The sequence below is a fragment of the Podarcis gaigeae genome (genome assembly GCF_964106915.1).
Source record: "Podarcis gaigeae genome assembly, chromosome: 11".
Lineage (NCBI taxonomy): Eukaryota > Metazoa > Chordata > Lepidosauria > Squamata > Lacertidae > Podarcis > Podarcis gaigeae.
This window is the reverse complement of record NC_139687.1, coordinates 27,827,381-27,853,116: the sequence shown is the minus strand read 5'-3', so window position 1 is coordinate 27,853,116 and position 25,736 is coordinate 27,827,381. Positions and strand designations below refer to the sequence as shown.

The window sequence follows — 25,736 nt, the reverse complement described above, 5'->3', positions numbered from 1 at the left end:
GATCCTTTTTTCCCTCTTTCACATGTGCAAGATCATAGGGAACTCCCACTTCCGGTTTTAAACTAAGCAGTTCTGCATGATGTCTGAAGCTGATGAACTGTGGTTTGTTTAAAGCAGTAGTGGCCAAACTTGGCCCTCCAACTCCCATCATCCCTAGCTAACAGGAACAGTGGTCAGGGATTATGGGAACTGTAGTCCCAAAACAGCTAGAGAGCCAAGTTTGGCCACCACTGGTTTAAAGTATGGTTTTAGAACAACCTATCTCAAACCAGTGTTCAATCATGCCTTCTTCCTAACCATAGTTTAAATAAACTACAGCTCACTGTCTCTGGATTTAACTGAGAATTGCAAATTGCTTAAAATCAGCAGAAAGAGATTCCAATCTCTTCCACATAGGCATGAAAGGGAGCCAGAGGCATGAACATAACTTGTTCATGTAGAAGGAAACCATTAATGTAGAGCATGAGGTGCTGATGCTTTCTCCTAAGTAACAGATTCCTTGGTCTCTGAATATCAGTTAAGTGTTGTGCACCCTCACTCATGGAAAGGGTGGCTACTCCCTCTTTAGTAAGAAATTTATAAATTTCTAAACAGAAATACAGCACACAATAAAACACAAACTCACGGAAGTTGAGACTGTCTCCTGGCTTCTGCCACAAACCCCATCATTTTGTCCTCGACCTGCTGCTTCTGCAGGGCAAACCTAGCAACAAAACTCAGAAATTAGGTACCTAAGGCTTCAAAACACATGCAACAATACCGCTCAAAGAGCAATTCTGGCTAGCAATGCTTTGATAATTATGACATTGCTCACTAGGTATGCTGGTAGAAAACGTGCAAGAAATACTTACACCTGAAAAGCTTTTCCACAAATCTTCGTTTTCTGTGTTCTGATAGCTGAATTGTGACAGATATTTTGTAATTCCAGCTCTAAACACTTCTGGGCTGATATAATGCAGTAGCATATTTAGAAGACAAGCACCCTGAAAAGAGGGGAGTGAAACGATAAATTCTACACTTGCTTTTTCAATGTCTGCTTATCTATATCTGGAGCAAAAAGATGTTCAGGTGCTCTGATTAGGACACTCCTAAGCCCTAATCTTTCATAAAGTTCTCATCTTTGGGTTCCGGCTTTTACATTAGTTTTTTGTCTATATAAATTAAAACAAATGCTACAGAACATATTCATTATGTGTTTGATGGTTGAGGGAAGGAGTGCATTTACACAGAATAAAATAAATAGTGTAATGAACTGTGCATAAGGGCAAAAAGGTGGGTCGATATCCTCAAAATATTAGGGCACATGGAGCCCCTGAGAGCTTATAAGAATCTCATCAGAACTAAGGAAAGAATACATAAATCAGAAAATTTTTAAAATTTTACCTTCTCATAGGAAACACTATCAAACATTTCTAGAATCTGAGATGGATCTTCAACAGGGGTCGATATAGGATGTGAAGAATTTAAGGCGTCTACCTCCATAGCAGAGAAATAATTGTCTAAAAAATAATCTTCCTAATAAAAGAAAAACAAAGTACTTGTTTAATAGGGTTTGAAGGTCACTTTTAAAAATTACTTATTGTCATTTTTCAGAGGTTTTACATAAAGTTAACAAAACCAAAGAACTACAATTATCAACTCAGGCGATACAATCACCTTTGCAATAATAACAATTCACACATTATAATGGTAGTCATTTGTATAAATTTGGGGTAGAGGGAGAATGGGTATCATGAAAGACTTAGGAACTGGTCTTCTGTTTTCTGGTGAATTTGTAAAGGCAATTAAGTTCCACCACTCTCTAGCAAGTGTCCTTGTGTTTTACTGTTCTTGCAAGTCTTAACTTGTGTGTTAGCTGTTTTAGTGTGTCATTTAAAAGTATAGCTGAAAAGCTATCAGTGTTTTTACTTAATTTCTATGACAAAAATATTTGTACTCTTTATTAATTAATTAGCAGATTGATATCCTGCCTTTCCATCATTTGGCGACTGCTTTTTGATTTTGAAACATACAATGTACCTAAGCATGCAAGTTTGTGAATTAAAAGAAAAATAAATTTTGACCCCCCCCCCCCCCAAAAATTACCTGACTGATTTTCAGAGGGGGTAAACTTGTTAGTCTGTTTCACAAAAAAGAAGGAGTTTTGTGGCACCTTAAAGATTAATACTTATTATACCATAGGCTTTTTTGTGCTAGAGTTCCCTTTATAACGGGGTCCTCAAACTTTTTAAACAGGGGGCCAGTTCACGGTCCCTCAGACACTGTTGGGGGGAGGGCTATAGTTTGAAAAAAATATGAATGAATTCCTATGCACAATGCACATATTTTATTTGTGGTGCACAAAAAACAGGAAAAACAATACAATATTTAAAATGAAGAATGATTTTAATAAACATAAACTTATAAGTATTTCAATGGGAAGTATGGGCCTGCTTTTGGCTAATGAGATGGATGTTAGATGGATATCTAAATAAGGGAATGCGCAGCGCCGGATATCGCATCGACACAGATGCAGAAAATTGAGTCTGCTCAGACGCGGAAAATGATCCAACCCACGGAGGGGGCTCTGAGGCAGTGAACCAGCCCAGGCAACGTAAGCCTTGTCAGCTCCTGGCCTAGAGCGAGTAAGGGAGAGCTGAACAGGGAGGAGGGCCGAGGAGACCCTCACACCCTTTCCCCCACCTCCTCTGTGCTAGGGGTGGTGGTGGTGCTGCTGCCCTCCGAGGCCATAGACCCGTTAAGACAGCGGTGGCTTCTGTAACTGCCGGGTTGGGCCGGGTTCAGGACCCTGGCAGCCAGATCTGGCCCGCGAAGCATAGTTTGAGGACCCCTGCTTTATAAGTGCATGAAGTGTTATCCTAAATTGGCAGGAATATACACATACACGTGTAATATATATAGAGAGAGAGAGAGGAAAAATGTAAGCAGTGAAGTCAGGGGGAAATGAAATGTGGAAAATATTGACAGTGACAATTATGTTAAAGTGGATGTAAAACCATTAAAGGTAAAGGTAAAGGTACCCCTGCCCGTACGGGCCAGTCTTGACAGACTCTGGGGTTGTGCGCCCATCTCACTCAAGAGGCCAGGGACCAGCGCTGTCCGGAGACACTTCCGGGTCACGTGGCCAGCGTGACATCGCTGCTCTGGCGAGCCAGAGCCGCACACGGAAACGCTGTTTACCTTCCCGCTGGTAAGCAGTCCCTATTTATCTACTTGCACCGGGAGGTGCTTTCGAACTGCTAGGTTGGCAGGCGCTGGGACCGAGCAGCGGGAGCGCACCCTGCCGCAGGGATTCGAACCGCCGACCTTTCGATCGGCAAGTCCTAGGCGCTGAGGCTTTAACCCACAGCGCCACCTGCGTCCTTTTTGTAAAACCATTACAGTGATGTATTTTTGTTAAACAATTATAGGCCGTTCACACATCAGCGTTGATGACAGCACACACATCCTGACATTGGCAAGCTAATTGTCACTTGTAGAGGGATAATTACATGTTATCTCAATTCTGGTGACTGAAGTGCTACCCTATTAAGAATGTTATTTCACCTGTCACCTGAAACAAGGTAGCAGCTTTTATCTCAAATTAGCTTGCAAATGCCAGGATGCTTATTTGCCCAAGAGGGACATGTCCTTTATCAGTCTCCCAGCCCTGAAACTCATGCTGCCCCCATGCCCCACCCCATATACATGAATAGCAGTATACGACTTGTGGTCCAGGGTGTCCGGAGTTATGGACAAGAATCTTTTCAGGTGATTGTTGCTGGTTTGACTTATTTCCAATAATAATAATAGTTCTATAATCTTCAGCGAGCAATCAACATTGATTTTAAGAAACATTTTAGTATTATAAAAACTGGAATGTTAATACTCACAACTTTCAGTTCTGGGTGGGTAACATTTACAGACACAAATTCCATAAAATTTGCAAATCCTTCATTGAGCCAGAGATCATTCCACCATTCCATGGTGACTAGATTTCCAAACCACTGCAAGAGAAAACATCTGATAGCAGAGATTTTCAACTGTTTTAAATTAATCCTCTGGTGCCTTCATTACACTGAAGAATCCACTGACTAGCGCAGCTATCAATTTCATGTGTAAAATTAGTGATAACTTACCTGGTGAGCAAGTTCATGGGCTATAACCAAGGTAATTCCAAGTCTACTTGACGCTGAGGATTTTTCAGGATCGTATAACAAAGCAGATTCCCTGTATGTAATCAATCCCCAATTTTCCATTGCACCAGACTGAAAATCGGGAATAGCTGCAAGGTCTGCAAATACATTTTGAAAAAGTTGTCCCTCATACCTGCTCACTCCATTTATAAATTCACAATTCAACTTTGAAAGTAAACATATACATAGGTAGGTTTCGTTTGCATGTATGTGTAACTTAGACCAACATTTCTATCAAAAGTAAAGTAGCGAATTTACCTTGCTTAGGCAGAGGATATGGAATGCTAAAATATCCCTCATAGAAGTCTAACAGTTTTACTGCTGCATCCAAGGCATAATCCAGTTGGTTGATCACATGTGGTACAGCATATACTGAAACCTAAAATCATCACCAACAACAAAACACAAACATTGATGAATTCTGAACTCCAACTTAAGAAAATATAAAAGTTAATTAATTGGTTAACACCTTAAAATGAGAGTAAAGTTGAAAGGTATCCAACATTTGATTTAGCTTTTCCTACCTTCTGTGCATAGGTAAACTCCTGTAAAAACCAATGGCAGAGGATATGTTTCTTAGGAAGACATAGTCCTGATCCATTCAAATTAAAGGACTCCGAAGGTGGATCTTAATTTAGCAAAAAATACACTAACAATGGCAGTGAAAGTATCTATATCTTATATAACCTTTTTAACCTTGTCAAACCCTGGAATCAAGAAAATTTTATTTTGTGGAGGTTGCTTGTGGAGATTCTGACTAAGGATCAGGCAGAACTTTCTGACGGTAAGAGCTGTTCAACAGTGGAATGGTCTCCCTCGGGAGGTGATGCTCTCTCCTTCCTTAGAGGTTTTTAAGCATAGGTTGGGTGGCTATCAACTGCAGAAAGTTGAGCTAGATGACTCTCAGGCATGGCCGTGGCCAAGTGGGGGCAGGGGAGCAGTTGGCTCCCCTAGATCAAGTAAAACAACAGAAATACTGACCAATCATATTGGTTCTAACCTGCCCCCCAAGTCCTGCCCCCCTAACAAAGTCGTGCCACTCCCTAACAAAATTCTTGGCTATGCCCATGCCCTCAGGGCACTTTCCAAATCAACAATTCCATGATTCTATAGGGAAGAGCCACTGTGGTGGGTAGAGAGTTGAATTTGGACAGGGACCAAGTTCAAATGTTTGCTTAGAAATGAAGTGCACAGGATTACCCTGGGGCAGTGGCTGTATGTATCTCATACTAAGCTACCTCATGGTGTTTTAGTGCAGATAAACTGAAAGTCTAACTAGGAAAGATGAAGTGCCCTGTGACTGCCTTTATTATTATTTTTAAATTTAAAGGCACATTATCTCATTATCCAGATGCTCAGTCTTTTTTGCAACTGCATGTACTCAAACTTTTTAATTTTTATCCTAGCAGTTTAGAAAATTAAGCATTACTGGTACACATTTCTACCAACAAATATAAACAGCTGTGCAATGGCTGCTATCCATATAACTGATGCTTAACAAATGGAGCACGACCACTGCAAGTCTAAACTTTTGCTTCTTATAGCATTGTAACAGACGTTTTGAGAACTACTGAAAAAATATTTCAAATTCTGTAGGGTTGGATCCAGAGTTAGTCACAACCAATTTAAGCACCATTGATTTCAATGGATCTACTCTAAGTATGACTAAGTCTAGCTCTAACCCATAATAATTTCTTTAAAACCTTTCTAGGCTCTAATTACTTTAAAAATTGAAACTGCTACAATTTTAAAATATCAATATGCAACACTTCAGTTGATATGAAAAGTTTACCTTAATTCCACGGGAAGTCATCTTGGAAACGGATTTGAAATCTGAAACAATGAAGGCCACTAGGTAAGTGCTCATCTTTACACTGACATCAAAACGGTCTTCAATGAGCTGCCCTCTGATGTTTATGGATTCCACCTAAAAAATGTAAAAACTATTACATTTCAGCTCTAGCTCTGAAGTACATTCATTACTTCTGGTCTTGCGCGCGCACACACACCACACATACACTATATATTATCTCCCTCATAGCTCTTTTAAGGCTTAAATGCTACGATCTCCATTTCACATCTAAGAAGAAGCTAGAAACAGATCAGTTAAGAAGGGCAACCTAGCAGGAGGGAACTGCCCCCTACTTCTAGCCCTACTCAACAGATTTACACTTTTCCAGCACATGAATATATTCATTTTTTAAATTCTGCTTTGCTTTCTTATGTGAGCACCAAAAGTGAACACAACATGAACATAAACTCCTATGAGATGTGGTTTATAGTGTACAATGGTAATGTTTTCTACGTTACTTTGCTTTATCTTGCTCAACTAGGCAGATCAAAGAATACAAAGTATACACCTACAATGGGCATATTGGATAGTGCAAGATGTTTCGGTTCTCTTATGATCTTAATAGAAAATTTAGCTTTGAATGCAGGCTCATCAAAGCAAGGGAAAGCCATACGTGCAGCTGTTGCTTCAAACTGTGTTGCTGCAAGCACCCTGGAATTAAGAAAAAGAATACATGACATATATGCTTTGTTAGTAGTACAGTACATAGTAGTACAGTAAAAATATTCAAAGATGAACATTTCACCTAATGAATAGAAATCAGCTTGCATTTCTTCATTGAAGAAAGAGATATTTAAAAACTTTTAACAGTGTATTAAGAAGCAGATTCCATTATGCTAATGAAATTTACTTTGATATAAATATGCATATGACTGCAACCTAAAGGTGCTTCCAGACAGGTATTTAATGTGGGATTGGAGCTCCTCACATATGCAAGTTTTTTTGTGTGTGTTTTGCAATTCTATATGACACGAACTTTATAAGCACAGAAGCAATGAATCATAGGAAACAGGAAGGTCAAAAAGATACATACAAATCTAAATGAAAATAGACTTACCTTACTTCTCCTTCTGGAGTTCTATATGAGCTTTTATAGAATCCATGAAAACTGTCTGAGAGATTAGCAGAATACTCAATGCTAATAATGTACTTGTGCTCAATTTGCAGTGGTTCAGTAGCAACGAGTGCAATCTGTTCATATGGTGGGTGTTCTAAAACAGTCACTTCTTTATCAGCATCAGGGGATCCTGTTGCTCCTTGGATGGTAGCTTTGGTGATCTGGAGATATTTGCTGTGCAGGATGACTGAACTAGTTTGTTCAATTACCATAATCTCTATTTTGGCCAGTCCAGTAAAAGTTAAAGTGGTGAGATTTGGATGAAGAAGAAGATCATAATGAACTGGGACGACATGCTTGGGAAGCCTACTTTTATTCCAAGGAAACTGATTACTTCCATCTCCAGTGGATGAACCTGTTGTTTGACTATTGAGATTACAGCTCAAAAATGGAACAAGATTTAAAATGACTAGCAATAGAAACATTTTCAGCTTCTTCAAGGCAACTGTATAATCTGGAAGCAGCAATCTCAGTGTCAGGTTGTTATTGTATCCAGTGACAAATCTAATAAAGAAACATTATTAAATTAATAGAAAACCCTTTTAAAACGTCTTTGACTACCACCTATGGCTTTCCCTATCAATGCAATCTTTTGTGTCAGAAAAACATCAACAGTGCAGAATTCCATGCACTTTGGATTTATAAAGTGGAGACTGAAGGAGCACTTCCATTGCATCATACATGTCTTATTCAACTGCTCTGATCTGCAGAACTTGCCCTTCTACAAATGCCATGATGATGTCTGTTCTGCATGTGCAAGGAACTGAACTTCTAGTGTGGTGGCACCTATACTTTGATACTCCCTGCCTATTGATAGTAGAGGCAGGTGCCTTTGCTACATTATTTCAGATGTCTACGGAAAACTTTTCATTTTAGCAAGCCTACCCAGGTATGTAACTAGCACTGTGTATACCCTATACTGTACATTTAACAAACAATAATGGAAAGCACCACTGCACCCCAAATTCTAAGAACTGTAGTTTGCTAAGCTGCTGGGAATTGCAGCTTTGAGGGGTAAACAACAATTCCCAAGATTCTTTGGGGGAAGACATGGGCTATGAATTTGCTTTCAAAGTTTGGTGTGTGCACAGCCTAAGTCATCTTATATTCGTTTAAAAAAAGTTTTTACAGATTTTCACATAGACCACACAAAACGTTGTGATAATCTGTAAAACTTTCAAAATAAATAAAATATGCACAGCAGGTAGGTGCACAAGTCTAAGGCTTGTTTCTGCTGCCCCATATGCCAAGCACTCAGTCCCAGGGATACACATGGAACCCCTTGGGGCAGGCTAGAAGCCAGTAGTTCTTGGTCTGTCCTCATTTTACTGCCAACTAATTCCACCAAAGCGAGCTGGACTTTTAGCACGATGGGGGGTGGGGTGGAGGAGAAGCAACTTTTCCTCAACTCCGGGTAGAGTTTTAATTTTCGGCCATTTTTGTCGTTGCGGCTCCCCCTACTTATTCCACAGCTCAAGCACCCCAGCTTCCCCCCTCACCACCCCCTCAAGATTCCTGGGAACTGTAGTTTCAAGGTGCTGGGAAAACATGGCTACCTGTAAAGGGGTAAACTACAATTCCCATGATTCCGTGGGGGGAGAAAACATGTGTTGCGGGCTGCGGGCGAATCCCTGGACTGACTATGACGGTGAAAGGTACAGGTGTGGGGTAGGGGCGACGCACGCGGCCAGGCCCCTCCGACACCTTGCCCCCAAACCCGGCCTGGGCCCCCTGCGCTGCGCCTCAAAAAAGAGGGCGAGGCGGCGGCCTGCTGAGGGTGAGCATGCGCAGTGGAACGTTCTTGCTCCTACTGCGAAAAGAGGTGCGCGCCAAAGCTAGGCCCCTTCGGCGGAGAGGCCTCCGCCTCCCCTGCGCTCCCTTCCCTTATCCCGCGAGCGGTACCTACTCTCCCGGCTCCCGCAGCGCTGGCGCGGCCCCCGTACCTATTCGGAGGAAGGGAGCGTGAGGAGGCCTCCGCCGCCGCAACCCCTGCCTCTTCTTCTCCCTCAGAGCCGGGGGAGCGAAAGCGAAAGCGAATTTCTCCCCTGCTACGCGTCTCAGTGTCGCGGGGACTTTAGTGTATCTCCGCCTTTTGCGCCCTTTTGCCCAGCGGCACGAGCCTTTGCACCAGGGCGAGGAAGCGGCGTCTGCAAGCCCCGCTGTACAACGTTAATTTATATATATTACTAACTACGATGTCGAGGAAGCAATTCTATTTTGTCCGCGCCGGTGCACCTGCTTCTGAAGCATATCGTCCCAACGTTACAACCTTGGCTGGCGGAAGACCAGCTTCCTGCTCGAGCAGGTTTTGAGTTTCGAAAAAAAAGGGGAAATGTACCCAAGCAAAGCGCTTGTTGCTGCTGCTTCTTTCTCTCTCTCCCTTTTTTTGCGTTCACAGCTGCAGCCTTAAGATAGTCCCTTATTTGTAGAGAGCCTATGATTAGTTTTGTCGTGGTCCAGTGTTGGACGTACAGTATGTTCCTTAAGCAGTTTGAAATGGTTCAATTGTATTGCATGGTTTTATGATCAGGCTGTTTGCCCTGGGAGAAAAGTAAGCTATAAGCAGTGTTTTCAGGGGGAAAAGGGAAAGGTTTTGGTACTTACCATGAAGTTGTTACATAATATAACAACCACAACAACAACTTATAACAACAACAACTACTACTACTACTACAACTTATTATTTATGCCCTGCCTAAATGGGTTGGTTTCCCCAGCCACCCTGGGCTGCTCCCAACAGAATATTAAAAACACAATAAAACATCAAACGTTAATAACTTCCCCAAACAGGGCTGCCTTCAGATGTCTTCTAAAAGTAAGTGCCATACTTCTAACATTTGGAAAAAAAAACTGTGCTGGTACTTCGTACCCTTGAGTACCCCCATAAGAAAAAGCACTGGATATTATTATTCTGAATATCCAGCAGTGAATGGGATAGCTATATATGGCAACACTATTTTGTAGTTCTTGATCACATTTCTATTTTCTTCTGATGAGCTCAAGACAGTACGTGGCTCTCCCCCCTCCTATTTTATCACAATAATCCTGTGACAGGTGATGCTGAGAAATAGCGCGACTAGGACCAGGTCGCTTGGAGCTTCACGAGTAAGGATTTGAACCTGGATCTTTCCTGTCCTACTCTGACACAAGCTAATACATCATACTGGCTCTCTAGCGTCCATTATTTTTAAATTGGCTCTGGCACAATTAAAATGTTAGGGAGTCCGCAAATGGGCAAAAGGCTGCTATTTTCCTTCAAACCAAGTTAATGCCACCAAGAGTGGCTGGGGAAAACCAGCCGGATTGGTGGGGTAAAATAATGAAATAATAATAATTCCAACATTTGAAGGGGTGGGGTGAGTGCAGAGAGAGAAACAAAGTGCATTTGTACCTTCTCTGTCCCTCCTAGTGTTTTTCACTGGCACTGGGAGCTGAAATGGGGTATATCTGCGGTATAGAACCATAAACTCCTATGCTCCAGCTTCTTGCATGACTGCAAAGTTTTCAGAAGCGATAAGTCAGCAAAGGCTGCTTCGAGACTGTTACTATTTTGTGGGTAGTATTTAAAGTGGATTTGATGTTCTTGCACAACAAATCTGCTCCCCATCTCTCTCCAAAAGCAGGTTTTTATTTTTTATTTTTGGTAAGAATGAATCTTCAAAAAGCAGTGAACATAGAAAACTCCTGCAAACTTTGAGCAAACAAATTGGGATGAATGCACAATGAATAGGACATTTGGAAGCAATCACAGCCCTACCACTTGCTCTTGTGTGTTGAAATATCTGTCAGGATTCCACAAGATACCCAAACAAGAAATTTATTTATTTCTTAAATTTCTATATCACCCTTCATCCAAGAATCACAGGGCGCTTTACAACATAAAAAACACAAAAATACATAACATGGTAACAAACAAATACAGCCTTCCCGCCCTCGCCTTCACAGTTTAAAAGGTCCCAGATTGTTTAATTAGACAACGGCCAGAAAAAAAAGGAATGTTTTTGTAATGTACTATAATTCCTTTCTGAGATAGTAGTGAGGTGTACATTTGAATAGCCATGCAGATTAGTTTCTGTATTGCAGGATATTCACATAGTACCTTTCAGCTTGTTGCCACCAGAGGTGGCTCTTTTCCTATTCTTACGATGGAGCCATGAAGTTAATGAATTAGGAAGAAACTGTATAGTAGGGTAAAGGAAAAGAACAGCCAGCTATTCTTTCACTTCCTGCTATTGTAACTGAAATAGGCAGGCATATATTACAAGTTAAGGAAATAAATGCATGATTTCAAAAATTAAACATGCTGCACTATCAGTTGTCCAAGTTAATTATTAAATGGAAACAGCAGGCTCTTACGTTCACAGTTGTTTCCCTCGTTCCACTTATCTGTTCTTATCCTATAATACTAACACATCATAAGGCTTCCAGGCAAGGACAGTACAGTCTTACCTTGGTTCTCGAACTTAATCCGTTCCGGAAGTCCGTTCCAAAACCAAAACATTCCAAAACCAAGGCATGCTTTCCCATAGAAAGTAATGCAAAACGGATTAATCCATTCCAGGCTGTTGAAAAACTACCCCTAAAACGCTTCCCCCACTGCTCCAATCAGTGCGATCTTTCAATCTCAATCTCTCATCAAAGCGGCTCAGCTGGCGCAACACTAAAAATGGAAGCTCACGACTCAGGACACATTCGACTTCTAAAAAATATTCGAGAACCGAAACGCTCACTTCTGGAACCAAGGTACCACTGTATAATATTGGCACCAAATAAATGTTTGATAGCAGTGATGGTAATGAAGTAGGTACATGAATAATTTAAAACTGGTTTTAACTGAGCTGGAATACAGTATCTGCATAGTGCTAAATCAGAAACCAGAAAAGGGGGGTGGAAGAGTTCAAATATTTTAAATTTTACAGTTTTAATCTTAAGATCCAGTCTTATAATGAATGCGCGTGGGGGTGAGGGTGGTCAGGACTGTGACTTAGACAGGCATAGGCAAACTTGGCCCTCCAGATGTTTTGGGACTGCAGCTCCTATCATCCCTAGCTAACAGAACCAGTGGTCAGGGATGGTGGGAATTGTAGTCTCAAAACATCTGGAGGGCCAAGTTTGCCTATGCCTGACACTAGCTGATGCATCTGAAGTAGGCTGATACCAGATGGATGGATGGATGGATAGATTATGCTACAAAAATGCATGCTACCCTGTATAGAATGGATGCTTTAGTTGAGATTCCTGTATTGCAGAGGATTGGACTAGATGATCCTTGGAGTCCCTTTTTCAACTTTACTGTTCTATTATTCTAGTGCTACTACACCCTGCCAAACAAATGATTGGTGCTTTTGCTGATAGTGGCAGGGGATATATTTGTGTGTAGCAATAGTTACACAGTCTGCTGTTTCCACAAGGGTCTCTAGATCAAGGCAAGATATGCCATTTGGTGTTTTCGTTGTTTTCAAGAGACGTCATTCTCCATCCATTTATACAATGTGTATGCATCTCTGGGAGGCCAAGATCAGAGATTCTTATGAAGTCAAGGAATATTGTCTTCTCTGTACGGGTGTTTTTCATTTAAAATGTGTGCAATGAAGTACAGAGATTAAAGTACCTTTTCCAGAGAACTATTTCCTGAAGTGAGAAGGTCAGAACGTTCATGAATTTCAAAGGGGATCACTCATGCACCAAGGCGTCATTAAACATTATTATTCTGAAATAGCTTTATAGTGTGGGCCTGTCAATTACCTGACATTAATCTTTTCCAGGGAAGAAGGCAAAATATGTTCAGAGCTCTCAAGAGCCTTCCATCTGGGAGCTGTCTGTCTGTCTGTCTGTCACCATTTGAAAGCAATTATGATTGTTCCAAAGGAATGAGTAGAATCAGAGTACCATTTGGTTAAACCTTGCAGCCATTTGGACTTGATTACTGATTTAAATACTTTCACCTCTGGCTGTCTGCTTACAGGTTATTTGGAAGGATCAAAAAAGGCTTCTGTGGCAGTAAGGCATTATTAAATTGTAAATCTAGTTAAAATGTTTTAACTTTATAGCATCAGTGTGATAGTAAGCATACTGCCCTGTGCCCATGGCCCTGTTGTAGTTTCTAGGATCTTCAGATAAAACCTTTATATGGAAGTACTTTGAAAAATACTCTAGAAGAATTGTTGCAATCGCTTTTAAATCAAATGCTATCTCGGAACCTAGATAAGTGGTCATAGCTGAAAGATAATCTCACACCTTGTATATGCCCACTTGATCACTGTGCTCTGTACGGTCAGGATATCCTTCTGCACAGTGTAGGAACAAATTTCAGTGGGAACAAATGTAAGGTTTACTAGCAGTACATGCGAAAAGGAAATAGGGGTCTTAGTGGACCTCAAGTGTAGCATGAGTGAACAGTATGATGATGCAGCAGCAGCAGCAAAAAATAAGAAAGCTAATATTCTAGGCTGCATCAACAGAAGTATAGTGTCCTGATCAAGGGAAGTAACGGTACTACTTTATTCTGCCTTGGTTAGACCACACCTGGAGCACTGTATCCAGTTCTGGGTGCCACAATTTAAGAAGGATATTTATTGATAAGCTGGAACTTTTGTAGCTTACGGCACCCAAGATGATCAAGAGTCTGAAAACCAAGCCTTATAAGGAATGGTTGAGAGAGTTGGGTGTGCTTATCCTAGATAAGAGGAGACTGAGAGCTGATGTGGTAGCCATCTTCTAATATCTAAAGGACTCTCACGTGGAAGATGGAGCAAGCTTGTTTTCTCCTGCTCCAGAGGCTAGGACCTGAACCAATGGCTTCAAGCTACAAGAAAAGGGATTCTGATTAAACATCAGGAGGAACTTTCTGACAGTAGGAGCTGTTTGACAGTGGAACATTCTCCCTCAGGAGATTGTGGACTTTCCATCACTGGAGGTTTTCCAGCAGGGTTTGGATGGCCATCTGTCATGGATGGTTTAGTTGAGATTCCTGCATTGCAGTGGGTTGGATTAGATGACACTTTGAGTCCCTTCCAACTCTGATTCTATGAATTGGGCATTTATTATTTATTAAATTTATATACCTCCCTTCCTCAAGAGACCACAAGGCAGGTGGCAACATAAAACACAAAATGCATAATAGTAAAAGAGAGGGGAACTCAATACCCCCAATAGATTAACAGCCAAAGGCCTGGTTGAAAGAGGGGTGTTTTAAGATGGCACCTAAAGATATAACGAAGGCATCAGGCAAACCTCCCTGTGGAGAACATTCCACAAATGGGGAACGACCACAGAAAAGGCCCGTTCTTGTGTTAGCAACCTCTGGACCTCTTTTGAAGGTGGGGGCTTTAGTATTATAGAATCTGCCCGGAGGAATTCCCTTCATTTGAATATGATAGACACTATCTCGCTTTTCTTTTCAGTTCCTGCTGAATACCTCCATCTTTCAACAAACAGTTTAAGTTGAGATCTTCCCCAGTACAGCCTGCATCTGTATTGGAATTGTTTTTAAGATGTTTTTGTTGCTTTAACTCTTGTTGTTTGCCACCCTTTGGGAGGAAGTGCAGGATATAAATTTCATAAATAAACCCTTTCTAACTGAATGGCCAGTGGTGGCAGATCAGACAAGTTCTAGGAGAGAATGCTATAAATGCCTCCTCATCCACAACCTTGCCTGATAACCTTGAATGACTTGCCTTCATCCCCTATCAGTGTACCGGTAATTGAGATAACAGCCGGCTTATTCACAGAAAGTCATTCTGTATGCTTCTGAAGCACAATAAACTAAAGTAACAAAATCTTACCATCTTAGATCTTGCATCGTTGAAGCACTTCTCACCAGTTAAGATCATTGTGTTAGTGGTGGTTGTGGACAGTTTTGCACTAGCCACAGCTTATTTATACTGTATTCTGAAATATGTCCAACTGAATTGTCTTCAAGGGCAGCTCTGCAGACAATCTGGAAACTTTGGTTAGTATAAAATGTATACTTTGGACACCTCAAATCGGAACTGCTCTGTGACATATCAGAAACATATCACATGTTTAAATCCTCAATTTGCATTTTTAATAAAATTTGAAGCAAGTGTAAAATAAGCAGATACATCATAATATTTCCGTGCAAGGTTAATTTTTATATACCATTTCCTTGCACATCTTTCCTGTGCCAGGGTGTTTACAATAAAGATGCAATAAATTTCACGGCTGAAGTGAAGTTGTTTCTTCATTTTCATACCCACTTATTTGTATGTTGTTGTTGTTTAGTCGTGTCTGACTCTTTGTGACCCCCTGGACCAGAGCATGCCAGGCATTCCTGTCTTCCACTGCCTCCCGCAGTTTTGTCAAACTCATGTTAGTAGCTTCGAGAACAGTAGCACTCAAATGCTTTACTAAAACACAGCAAGTCAAAGCATGTCCCCGAAGGCCTGTTGTCTTAGAAAAAGAAAACAAAACAAAATTGTACTACTTATACTGGTAGAAGTGCTGCTGGGGGAAAAAATGCCCCTTTTAAGTTTGGTGACAGTAGTTTCAGAAAACAGTTTGTCAAAATGGTTTTTAGAAAACATTCTAAATGGATTGGATGTGATTTATTTTTCAGAACTCGGGTACTGTGAATTCAAGAGAAGCTTTTTTTTTGGGGGGGGGAACTTTCAGAATATTATAGGGCAACAGTCATTAAGGTTCATAGAATTGTAGAGTTGGAAGCAACCCCAAGGGTCATCTATTCCAACCCCCTGCAGGAATCTGAAGCATCCATGGCACATAACCATCCAAACTCTGCTTATAAATCTCCAAGGAAGGGAGACCATTGACTGAATTCACCATGAGAAATTGGTGGGGGCAGTAGGTTCTATGGCTTATAGTCAGAAAATGGGTTAAACAGACTGATTTTAAACTTGATAGTGCAGGAGAGTAAGTTTGAAGATGGGCCCATGTATGATCTGGAGTCAAAGGATAATAAATGTTGAACTACTTAATGTGTGGTGTGACTTGGGAAAATTGAGTGGTGTGCATTTTCTTCTTCTTCCATACACTTTGCTAAGGTGATTTTGGGGGAAATATTTCCCCGTACCAAGGCTTTGGGGAAAATATTTCCCCATACTACGGCTTTGGGGAAATGGCTTGTTGTGTTGGGTTAAGGGAAACATCTAATTGAACGAATTAAGCAACTTAAAGACTACATTTTGAACCTAGAAATAGCTTGGTTTAAGCAATAAATAATAGCATGGTGTAAGCCACCGAAAGGATACTTTGAATCTGAAAATGGTATGGTTCTGATCCAAAGACGTGTGTAGCAGCATGCTGGGTTTTGCAGACACGTGCAGCTGCCCAACAGATGGCCTGCATGGCCAGCTCTGACAGTGCCACTTACTTGTCAGAAAGTGGAGCAAAGTACTGGGACCAGCATTTAATCCCTATCGCACTTCCAAACAGATGGTCGGCACTGTCAAAGCTGACAGAATTGATGGCCCTTTAAGTCCCGCAAGTGCAATCCCTATTCAGCAGCTATTTCTTTATTGATTGAACATTTATTAGTCAGCTTTGCATAGCAAAGGCAACTTTAAAAGTACAAACCAAATTTTAAAAAGAGAAACCTTTAGAAAACAGAATTTCAAAACATTATAAATGAAGACAAACAACAGCAAAATGTTAAGACCAGCAAGGCTCAATAAGTTAACAAGGATCATGTGAATACTTGGGAGTGGGGTATGTGGGTTTCTGATTTTCTAAGAACACTGAAGTTCCTGTGCTTATAGCCACTTTGTACATAATAGGGAAGTGACTATAGTCTACAGTTTATCCCAAAGCATCATACCTAAGAAGTCCAGCTGCCGCTGTAGGGTACACTTTGACCTGTTGTTATCAACGGGATGATCAAAGAAGCTTAAAGCTAAAGGTGAGGGGACCCCTGACCATTAGGTCCAGTCGTGACTGACTCTGGGGTTGCGGCGCTCATCTCGCTTTATTGGCCGAGGGAACTGGTGTACAGCTTCCGGGTCATGTGGCCAGCATGACTAAGCCGCTTTTGGCAAACCAGAGGAGCACACGGAAATGCTGTTTACCTTCCCGCTGGAGCGGTACCTATTTATCTATCTGCACGTTGACGTGCTTTGAACTGCTAGGTTGTCAGGAGCAGGGACTGAACAACGGGAGCTCACTCCATCGCGAGGATTCGAACTGCCGACCTGATCGGCAAGTCCTAGGCTCTGTAGTTTAACCCACAGCGCCACCCGCGTAGTATGTAGTTTAAAAGAGATGCAGGGAAATCATTGGTGGGTCTGTACTGAGATTTCAAAATCCTGAGGATGGGCAAGATAATATTTTTAGGCATTTCAAGATCATGTTGTTTGGCATAGAATTGTAGAATTGGAAGGGACCCCATGCAATGCAAGAATCTCAACTATAACATCCATGACAGAACTCAAAAACTACCAAGGAAGGGGAGTCCATCACCTCCCATGTGAGACCATTCCTGTTGAGCAGCTCTGTCAGAAAGTTCTTCCTGGTGTTTTGTCGGAACCACCTTTCTTGTAACTTGAATCCATTGTTTCGGGACCTAGTGTCTGAAAACAAGCTTGCTCCATCTTCCATGTGATAGGCCTTTAGATATTTGAAGATGGTTAAATGCTTTAGGTCTGTATTGTTGGCATCATGCTTTTGAAGCCTATGTTGGTAAGAGCTGTTACTTCACAATTATCTGCCTGTACACCAGAAATATGATGTAGATGGTAAATTTAGCTATTTGCAAACAGAAACAATTACTGTATTTTTCGCTCTATAAGATGCACCAGACCACAAGACGCACCTAGTTTTTGGAGGAGGAAAACAAGAAAAAAATATATTCTGACTCTCAGAAGCAAGAACAACAAGAGGGATCGCTGCACAGTGAAAGCAGCGATCCCTCTTGCTGGTCTGTCTTCTGGGATAGCTGCGCAGCCTGTATTTGCTCCAAAAGATGCACACACATTTCCCCTTACTTTTTAGGAGGGAAAAAGTGAGTCTTATAGAGCAAAAAATACGGTATTAGCCAGGGCTTTTTACTGCCACAGTATTAATATTGGAAGCCTCCTCTTGGTCTGCAGAGGGCAGCAGAGTGGGGGAGAAGTGGGTAAATTCTGAACACTGGCTATCATCCAGATATTTTACATTCTTTTTGATGGCTGAGAAGAACCCATGAAAAACAGTAGCCTGGTCTACCTTTCATCAAACACCCCCGGGTATCTTTTCAATGCAAATTTTGAGGATTAGCCATGATCTTCTTGCTCACTTTTGACTACAGTCGGATTTCAAGCTACCGTGTTGAATTCCATTTCAGTTTCATTCTCTCTTAATTTCCAGTGCTTCTATAATGCATGGTGGTTGTTTTCCTCCATTGTGAAATGAACGCCAAAAAGAAGCACTCTTTATCATCTGAGGTACATTGTGCTCATTTGTCAACTGTCAAGAGTTGTCTCCATAAACTACATCCTGTTAATTTCTAAAAGCCACGGATCTTAAGATCCAAATTCGCTGTTGAATGCAGCCATGTAGTGGTTGTCACTATGACCGTAATCTGTCAGGACTATTTAGTTCTATACAGTTCAGAACAACATTTTTCAAGGCTACCTGTCAGTTCCTGTAGGATTGTACTGGTGCTTGCAGCAGGCATAATCTTTCCCACTCTTGTGTTTTCCTCTCCCTGACAAGGGCTGAGCGAGTTTCAGCAGCTTAGCTGCACTCCTTTGCCTAGGAGGGCCTTAGTGAATTCTACTTCCTGGTTGGCAGAGGCCAAATAAAGAACCAGGAGGAAGGCAGGAAATACCACCTAAATAATCTTGTAGATCAGAGCTTTACAAATGTGTAATGACACACTGTCATCTGCAATGTGTAGGTGTGCCCGGGGCTGGGAAGGGGTTAATTTAACCTGCGGTTTGCTAGTAAAACTGAATTACTGTGTAGTGAAATGATGCATATCTAAAATGTGTGTCCCCAGTAGAAAAGTTTGGAAAGCTCTGCCGTGAAGACATTTCTATTTAAAAATTACAGTAGTTGCCAATGATCTAGTGAAATTTATGTTGGAAGCAGAACTGTAAGGATGCTATGGGTCTAACTGGATGAATCATATGGGAGATTATGAATGATTATTAGATGACAGTCAACACCATGTAAGTTTTTAACTATTTGGCATGATTTTATTACTATGCAAATAAAGAGCACACCCAGACAAAAAGTGCAATATTTTTGTATGTATTGTGAGGCTCCACTCAAATTCCTCTCTTCTTTTTCTCTTTCATTTGTTCATTTTTGAATGGTGCTAATTTCCTAATGTCTTGTGTTTACTTTGCAACGAGGAAAAACATGATTGGTTAAATGTTCTGTAAACTGATGCATATTTGGGATGGTTCTTTTTCTGATGCCAGACTTAAATGTTGTTTTTTTAAAGCATTTTTTGTAAGCCACTTTGGGAATGGTTATAAAACAGAATATGATAAATAATACCCACTCACACCACGTGGGTAACCACTTACACAAAATTTCCACAAGATGCTCCGCTCATGTGGTTGAACTACAGTACAAGCTGATGCCCTTGCAGCCTGCTGCATATATAAATTGGGCCACTAAATAGGCAACAGTTAAATTTCCATTAACCATATATTTATAGAAACCGCTGCCTGGTTTTGCTACCAGTTGGTATGCAGATTTGCAGCAAGCATGCAGATTTGCGGCAAGTGACAATTTCTCTCTGCTTTATTCCACAGTGTTTAGCCTTCATAAAATATTTGGTGTTAAAATTTTATCTGTCCTGTCATCCTAAAATCCCTCTTGGGTTTTAAATAATCCATTTTGTCACTGCTTAGTAGGGATACTGTTACAGTCAGTGTAACTAGAGGAAATATGATGTCAAGAAAGAGTGTGATTGTATGCACACTGGTGCACAGACAGAAAGTAGTGCTTCCTGGGAGTTGTATATGGGATGAAGGGTTGCTGTACTCCTTAAATCATTTAAATCAGGAACAATATTGTTGGGATGCACTGGCAGGTGCCAACATCATTCCAGACATAGTGTACAACCTAACCTCACAACTGCACCAGTAATTGTTCCAGTCTGCACTGTGGGTCACATATTAGTATGAATTTCCTGTGAAATCAGTCTCCAGAATGGTGAAGATAGCATGAGATTGCTTTACAGACTGAAAGGTATAGATTATTTTGATAGGAATAATATTTCTCCTTCTTCCTTAGTCTCCAATGCTGTGGCTTTTTGTCACATCTATTAATGTCTCCATGCTCTGTTGAAGCAGGGCAGAATTATCTACACACACGGTAGGTAGATGGGCAGCCCAGAGAAGAACAAAATCCTGTTTGCTCTAACATCCTGCAGTCTGGAATCGGCAGTTGCCTTTCCTGGATTGCTAAATATCAAACCAAGACCAAAGTATTTCTGCAAAGTGCCACGAAAGCTCAGTATCCCCCAAAGCAGTCCTGAAGCTATAAATGAAGAAGTAATTGTCATTACTGTAGTTACTTCCAAATATTTAGCTACAGCTAAAACGTTTGTGACTTTCTTAAGGCCGATATCCAAAGCGCCATTCTTGCTGTTCTAACCTGCTCATGGCAGTAGCTCTCTTCAACTTCCTTTATCTATTAGAAGCCCTTCATAGCCTGTTCTGGTCAGGAGGGCACCAGAGGACCACCCTGTGAGGCACAATACTGCTTCTGCCCCCAGGTATGTGTGACATGCTTCCTGTTTCTGCATGAAGGACTTTGGATCCTCTGTGCAATATGCTATCTTCACCTGTTTGTAAAGCAAACAAGATCACTGTGAAACTAGTTATCTATTGTATTTGTGTTAACTATCTTCTTGGTGAAATTGTTTGCCTTCCTTGCAATGTTTGTTCTACTGTGCTAGTACTAGATGCTTGTTTCACTCATGGGCATAGCCATGGGGTTGCAAGGGGAGCAACTGCCCCTCCTAAATGAAGTAAATAAATAAAAACGCTTAACTAACTGACCAATTGCATTACAGATGACTTGGTTCTGTCTCCACAACATAAAGCCTGCCCGCCCTAAAATAAATTCTAGCTACGCCCATGGTTTCGCTGTGTATATTTTTTACCATGAACGTGAGTTACACGTTATAACCTACATAAAAAGTTTCCATGTCTGTCGCTGGTGATCTTGGGGTACTGAAGAAATTCAGAGTTAAAAACTGGCAGCTGATAATACAAGATTTGAAACAATAGCACCAAACTAATTTGGTATCAATTAACCAGTTCTGGTGTGTATCATCTCATTTTTTAAAATTTATTTAGATTTTCAGGTTTACAAACTAAGACAATTTCCATAAGTTCCCTTTGACTTCCCTCCTCCCCTTTTGTGGTTCCTCATGTTAACTTTTCCTCTTGCCTCTTCTCTGTTAATCCAATTCTATTAAATCTTCAATAAAACCATAGTCCAACTTTTAACTACAAGCATCATTCCAATCCTAATAATAATTTTAATTGTTTACAATGATTTTTTAAGCAGCCTCACATTACTACACTGGACTGGCCATTTTCGTGATCCAGTTAAACAGCTCTTATAAAAGGATGATGATTCTCAGTTGATGGGACACAAATGAGGAGAGTACAACCATACCTTGGAAGTCGAACGGAATCCGTTCTGGAAGTCCATTCAACTTCCAAAAATTTTGAAAAACAAATTGCTGCTTCTGATTGGCTGCAGGAAGTTCCTGCAGCCAAGCAGAAGCCATGGAAGCCCCATCGGATGTTTGGGTTCCAAAAGAACATTTGCAAACTGGAACAATCACATCTGGGTTTGTGGCGTTCAGGATCCAAGGTACGACTGTACTGTTGTGACCAGGCTTCACATGAACATCTGGTTGGCCATTGTGAGAACAGGATGCTGGACTAGATGGGCCTTCAGCAGGGCTCTTCTTAAGGTTATGATTCATGAGTCATCATGATTCATGGATAAGTCTATCAATGGCTACTAGCCATTATGGCTGTGTATTATCCATGCGGGAGCCCACAGGAGAAGGTCAAGGGTTCACTTACATTACAATAAAGAAGTACATTTAGTAGTAAGCACACTCACATCCTGAGGTTTAGAGTGACCTCTGAGACCGGTCTTATTGAGGATGGATGCCACGCCAGGACAGCACTTTTCTGGAAAAGAGCTTTCCTGGACCAGCAGACAGCTCATCTCCATGCTGCTTATTCTGATGTAGTGATGCTGCTTCTGCAAATGTTACAAGATTTGGAAACCCTAGAAATACAATGATAATACAAACAGAGGTGTTGTGGTACTCGGGTGGTGAGTTTGGGGTGTTCCTGGACCTGCTCCTGCTTTTTGAGAGGTAAGTGGGGACAGTGGCCAAAAACAGAAACGAAAAGTGCTGACATGGTTCTCAGGAAATGGGTAGCAAAAATTGCTTTCTTGGGAAACAGAAACTTGCTTGCTACAGGATTGATCAGTTGAAAGTAGAAAGGAAAAGTACAGTGTTTTCCTGTATTAGGTTGTTAGAGAAAGCAAAGAAGCAGAGCTGTTGTTCTTTCTTTAGCTATGGATATCTGCAACTACTTCAAGAAGCAGAAGTTAGCTAGAAGGCCTCAGACACATACCCGAGGACTGCCCATGGCACCAGAATTTTGGTTCATCTCAAGAGACCTGTGTGGGTATCAGCCATAATGCAGTCTGGGACATATTCCCCTTTGCCTTACTCCTCCCTGCTCTGGCCCTCTTGTCTCCATTGAATGCTACATGACATGAACGCAAGCATCCTGGCTTTAACTGCAGCTGAACAGCAAGGCAAGACGACATATTCAGACTTCAAAAAGGAGTCCTTGATACAGGCCTGTTGCTAAAGCGCACTGCCTAGCTAGAGGTTAATTTCTCCCCATTTTGTATCATTCATAGCAAGGCTAATGGTAGATCAAGGATTGTTTATCTAAAAATTGTTACCGGTAAGTCAGCACAAGTCGTGCTGCACATCTTCCCTGCGGCAAGGAGAAGAGCCGTAAAAATTTGGGGCCCTACCATTTTCTCAGGTAAGCAAGGAGACATTCTCACCTTTCATTTGGATGTCATTAAAACCACTCCCGCACACTCCCACAGATAGACACATCTGTGATAAAGCATATCCAGGAAATCTGTTTTTGAAATGTTAATTAGCCTTTTTGAGCTCCACCTGGTTCCTCTTTCTAGGTGCTCTCACAAAGGCAGCTTTCATTGGACTGAAGGCCCCAAAGTTCTGGAGGAGGTTCTGGTGCCCCAGGTTTGGAGCATATCCCAGATGGATGAACCTTGCAGGCATGAGGCATCCCACTCCTGCTTTTAATCAAGAGCTCCTCCACATCTTTTCATCCACCCGGCAGCCAGGCGTTTCCCAATCTGAGCCAAGAGAACAACCCATTTACAACCCATTTCTGTCTCTGGGAATTTGTATGACACTTGGTTGTACTCCAAACCTTCCATTTTTCCTTTTTCTTGTATGGAATTCTTAAATTCTTCCACTTAGAATTATGAATGTATTAGGGCGATAATCAAATGCACCTGCTTAGGCTGTTGTACATAAATTAGCCCTCATTTGCACTATATTTATATGCTTTCATATCCTTTTTTACTTTACAATAAACGGAAGTTTCCTTTTGAAAATGTTGCCTGGCTCTGCATTCTTGGTTGCACACCACACTTAGGCACATTCAGAACAGTGCCTATTTGCCTTTCAGCAAAAAGGAAAAAGGGGGGGGGGAGTCACTCATCTAAGAGGTGGGTGGAAAGGGACAGTTACAGGTAGGTAGCAGTGTTGGTCTGCCATAGTCAAAACAATATTTTTTTATTTTGGAAAGGGACTGTACAACTTGAACAGGAAAACCTGGATATGAGGAACTACATAGAAAGCAGATTCTCCACCAGATGTGTTAAAAGGGGGGCTGCTGACTGAATGCTGGACCCCTACAGAAAGGTATGCAGTCATGGATTTTGCTATGCATGGCTTTTGAAATATTCTCCCTGATTACCATACTTAGCTTTTTTGAAAGAACTTGTATATCATTTTTGCATTTTATTTCCCTAACCAGTAGTACAAGGGGTACAGGGCACATGCATTACCAAATTTGTACCAAGTACAAAGACTACAATGAAACTGCAAGAGAGCACTCAAAATGGATGGTATAGTAGATCAGATGAAGATGCTTTTAACATCCTGTCATGAACAGGAAAAAGGCGCCAGTTGCACAGCAGCGTATTGAGTTTTCTGCAAAAGCTTTTGAGGAAAATAAACAGAAGTTGTACAATATAATAACCATTGTGGGTCACGTAACCTCGGTCTTCGTAATAAGACCAGTATATAGAGCAGTTGACATGATAGACCTCTTACAGTTTTGTGTTGAGACAGAGTATGAATTGTTTGGTGTTGTTTTTTTTTAATGGGAACTGGGTCAGGCATCTGTAAGAACACAGATTGCGTTAATAAAGTTGTGTAGCCAAATTATGAGGGAGATCCTGTAGTGAAGGCTAACACATCTATGAGATTCTCAGTTTTAGCCAAGGAAACAGCATATTTTTCTGGCACAGGGCAACTGTCTCTAGGTGTAAGATTTGTGGAAAAATGTGATTGAAATGCACCCCTATCAATTTCTTGGGGGACTCTCCACTGCAAACACAACAATAATTTTCACCAATCCAAATTACCATCCTTGCTAAACACTCAATATGCAAGATGATATCCTAGATCATAACAAATCAGGAACTGAGGTGCCACCTGCAAAATACGCCACCACACATCATGCACCCACACATCCAGGTGAGGGTCTTCTACAAGATGGCATTGGATCCCACCTGACCCAGAGCCCCCTCCAAGTGCGTGGCATGGTCAAGCACACTAATGTTCACCAGCAGCAGCCAAAACATGTATGGGGTGGGGGAATCAAGAACTGGGGGTCTCAATCACAGAACATGCTTTGGGCCACCACAAATCAGACACACAACTGGGAGGGTGTCATCTGCGATACAGCATTTTAATCCACCACTCATGGGCCCATGGCACAGTCAAGTGCATCTAGACATACCAACAATAGCCAAAACTGGGGCAGGGCAAGGAACTGGGGAAATGGGAACCCAAAATATAGGTTTTGGCCAAAAGATGGATCATATGACTCAACAAAAGAGGGCAGAGCTTGCACTTGATCTTAATTGACAATGCCCATCACTATGACATTAACTTGGAGGTGGATTGGTCCAACATGCATAGTCAAATCTTAGCTGAGTATATGGCCAGCTGGTTTTTCATAGCTGTTTTTGTTTCTTTTAAAAGCTGCTTGGACAACACACATCAGGTTACCATTTGGTGACAAGCCATGAAACTACTGTACTATTGTAAATCATTTCCCTTATGGGTCATCACATTTATCTCCCTCCAAAATGACCAAGTTCCAGTTCGAAAATGATACTGATATCACACCACCTTTCCCAGTTGTGGGAGGAAGATAATTTATCAGTTGATGTGGAGGAGAAGCATCGCCTGCCAAATTCCTACTTGCTACGCAGTTGTCACGCAGAGGTGCCCCGTCATAATTTTTACCCAATAGGAACAGTATGCGCGGTAATTTTTACGCCCTGTTTGATTCAG

At 41.3% G+C, this 25,736-nt stretch overlaps 1 protein-coding gene and 1 long non-coding RNA gene across 6 annotated transcripts in view; one reads left to right on the top strand and one right to left on the bottom strand.

The window, feature by feature from the left end:
• The window catches only part of ERAP1 (endoplasmic reticulum aminopeptidase 1), a 28,067-nt gene extending 18,520 nt beyond the window's left edge, over positions 1 to 9,547 (bottom strand). The window contains exons 1-10 of one of the 5 annotated variants that reach the window (XM_083702273.1): positions 9,088 to 9,547; positions 7,085 to 7,648; positions 6,540 to 6,678; positions 5,968 to 6,102; positions 4,434 to 4,554; positions 4,119 to 4,273; positions 3,873 to 3,986; positions 1,384 to 1,515; positions 852 to 983; positions 626 to 703 (exon numbers count right to left, since the gene is read on the bottom strand). In XM_083702273.1, the coding sequence (XP_083558399.1) occupies positions 626 to 703; positions 852 to 983; positions 1,384 to 1,515; positions 3,873 to 3,986; positions 4,119 to 4,273; positions 4,434 to 4,554; positions 5,968 to 6,102; positions 6,540 to 6,678; positions 7,085 to 7,569 (1,491 nt within the window). In that variant the 5' untranslated portion in view covers positions 7,570 to 7,648; positions 9,088 to 9,547. Of the gene's footprint in view, positions 1 to 625; positions 704 to 851; positions 984 to 1,383; positions 1,516 to 3,872; positions 3,987 to 4,118; positions 4,274 to 4,433; positions 4,555 to 5,967; positions 6,103 to 6,539; positions 6,679 to 7,084; positions 7,649 to 8,827; positions 8,932 to 9,046 lie in introns of those variants that run through there. The other 4 variants (XM_083702270.1, XM_083702271.1, XM_083702274.1 and 1 more) reach the window with 4 other exon arrangements.
• On the top strand, positions 7,655 to 23,761 carry LOC310827004. Its single transcript, XR_014556124.1, has 2 exons — positions 7,655 to 8,799; positions 18,464 to 23,761. It is a non-coding gene; the product is annotated as an uncharacterized lncRNA (long non-coding RNA).
• Positions 23,762 to 25,736: the final 1,975 nt, after the last annotated feature.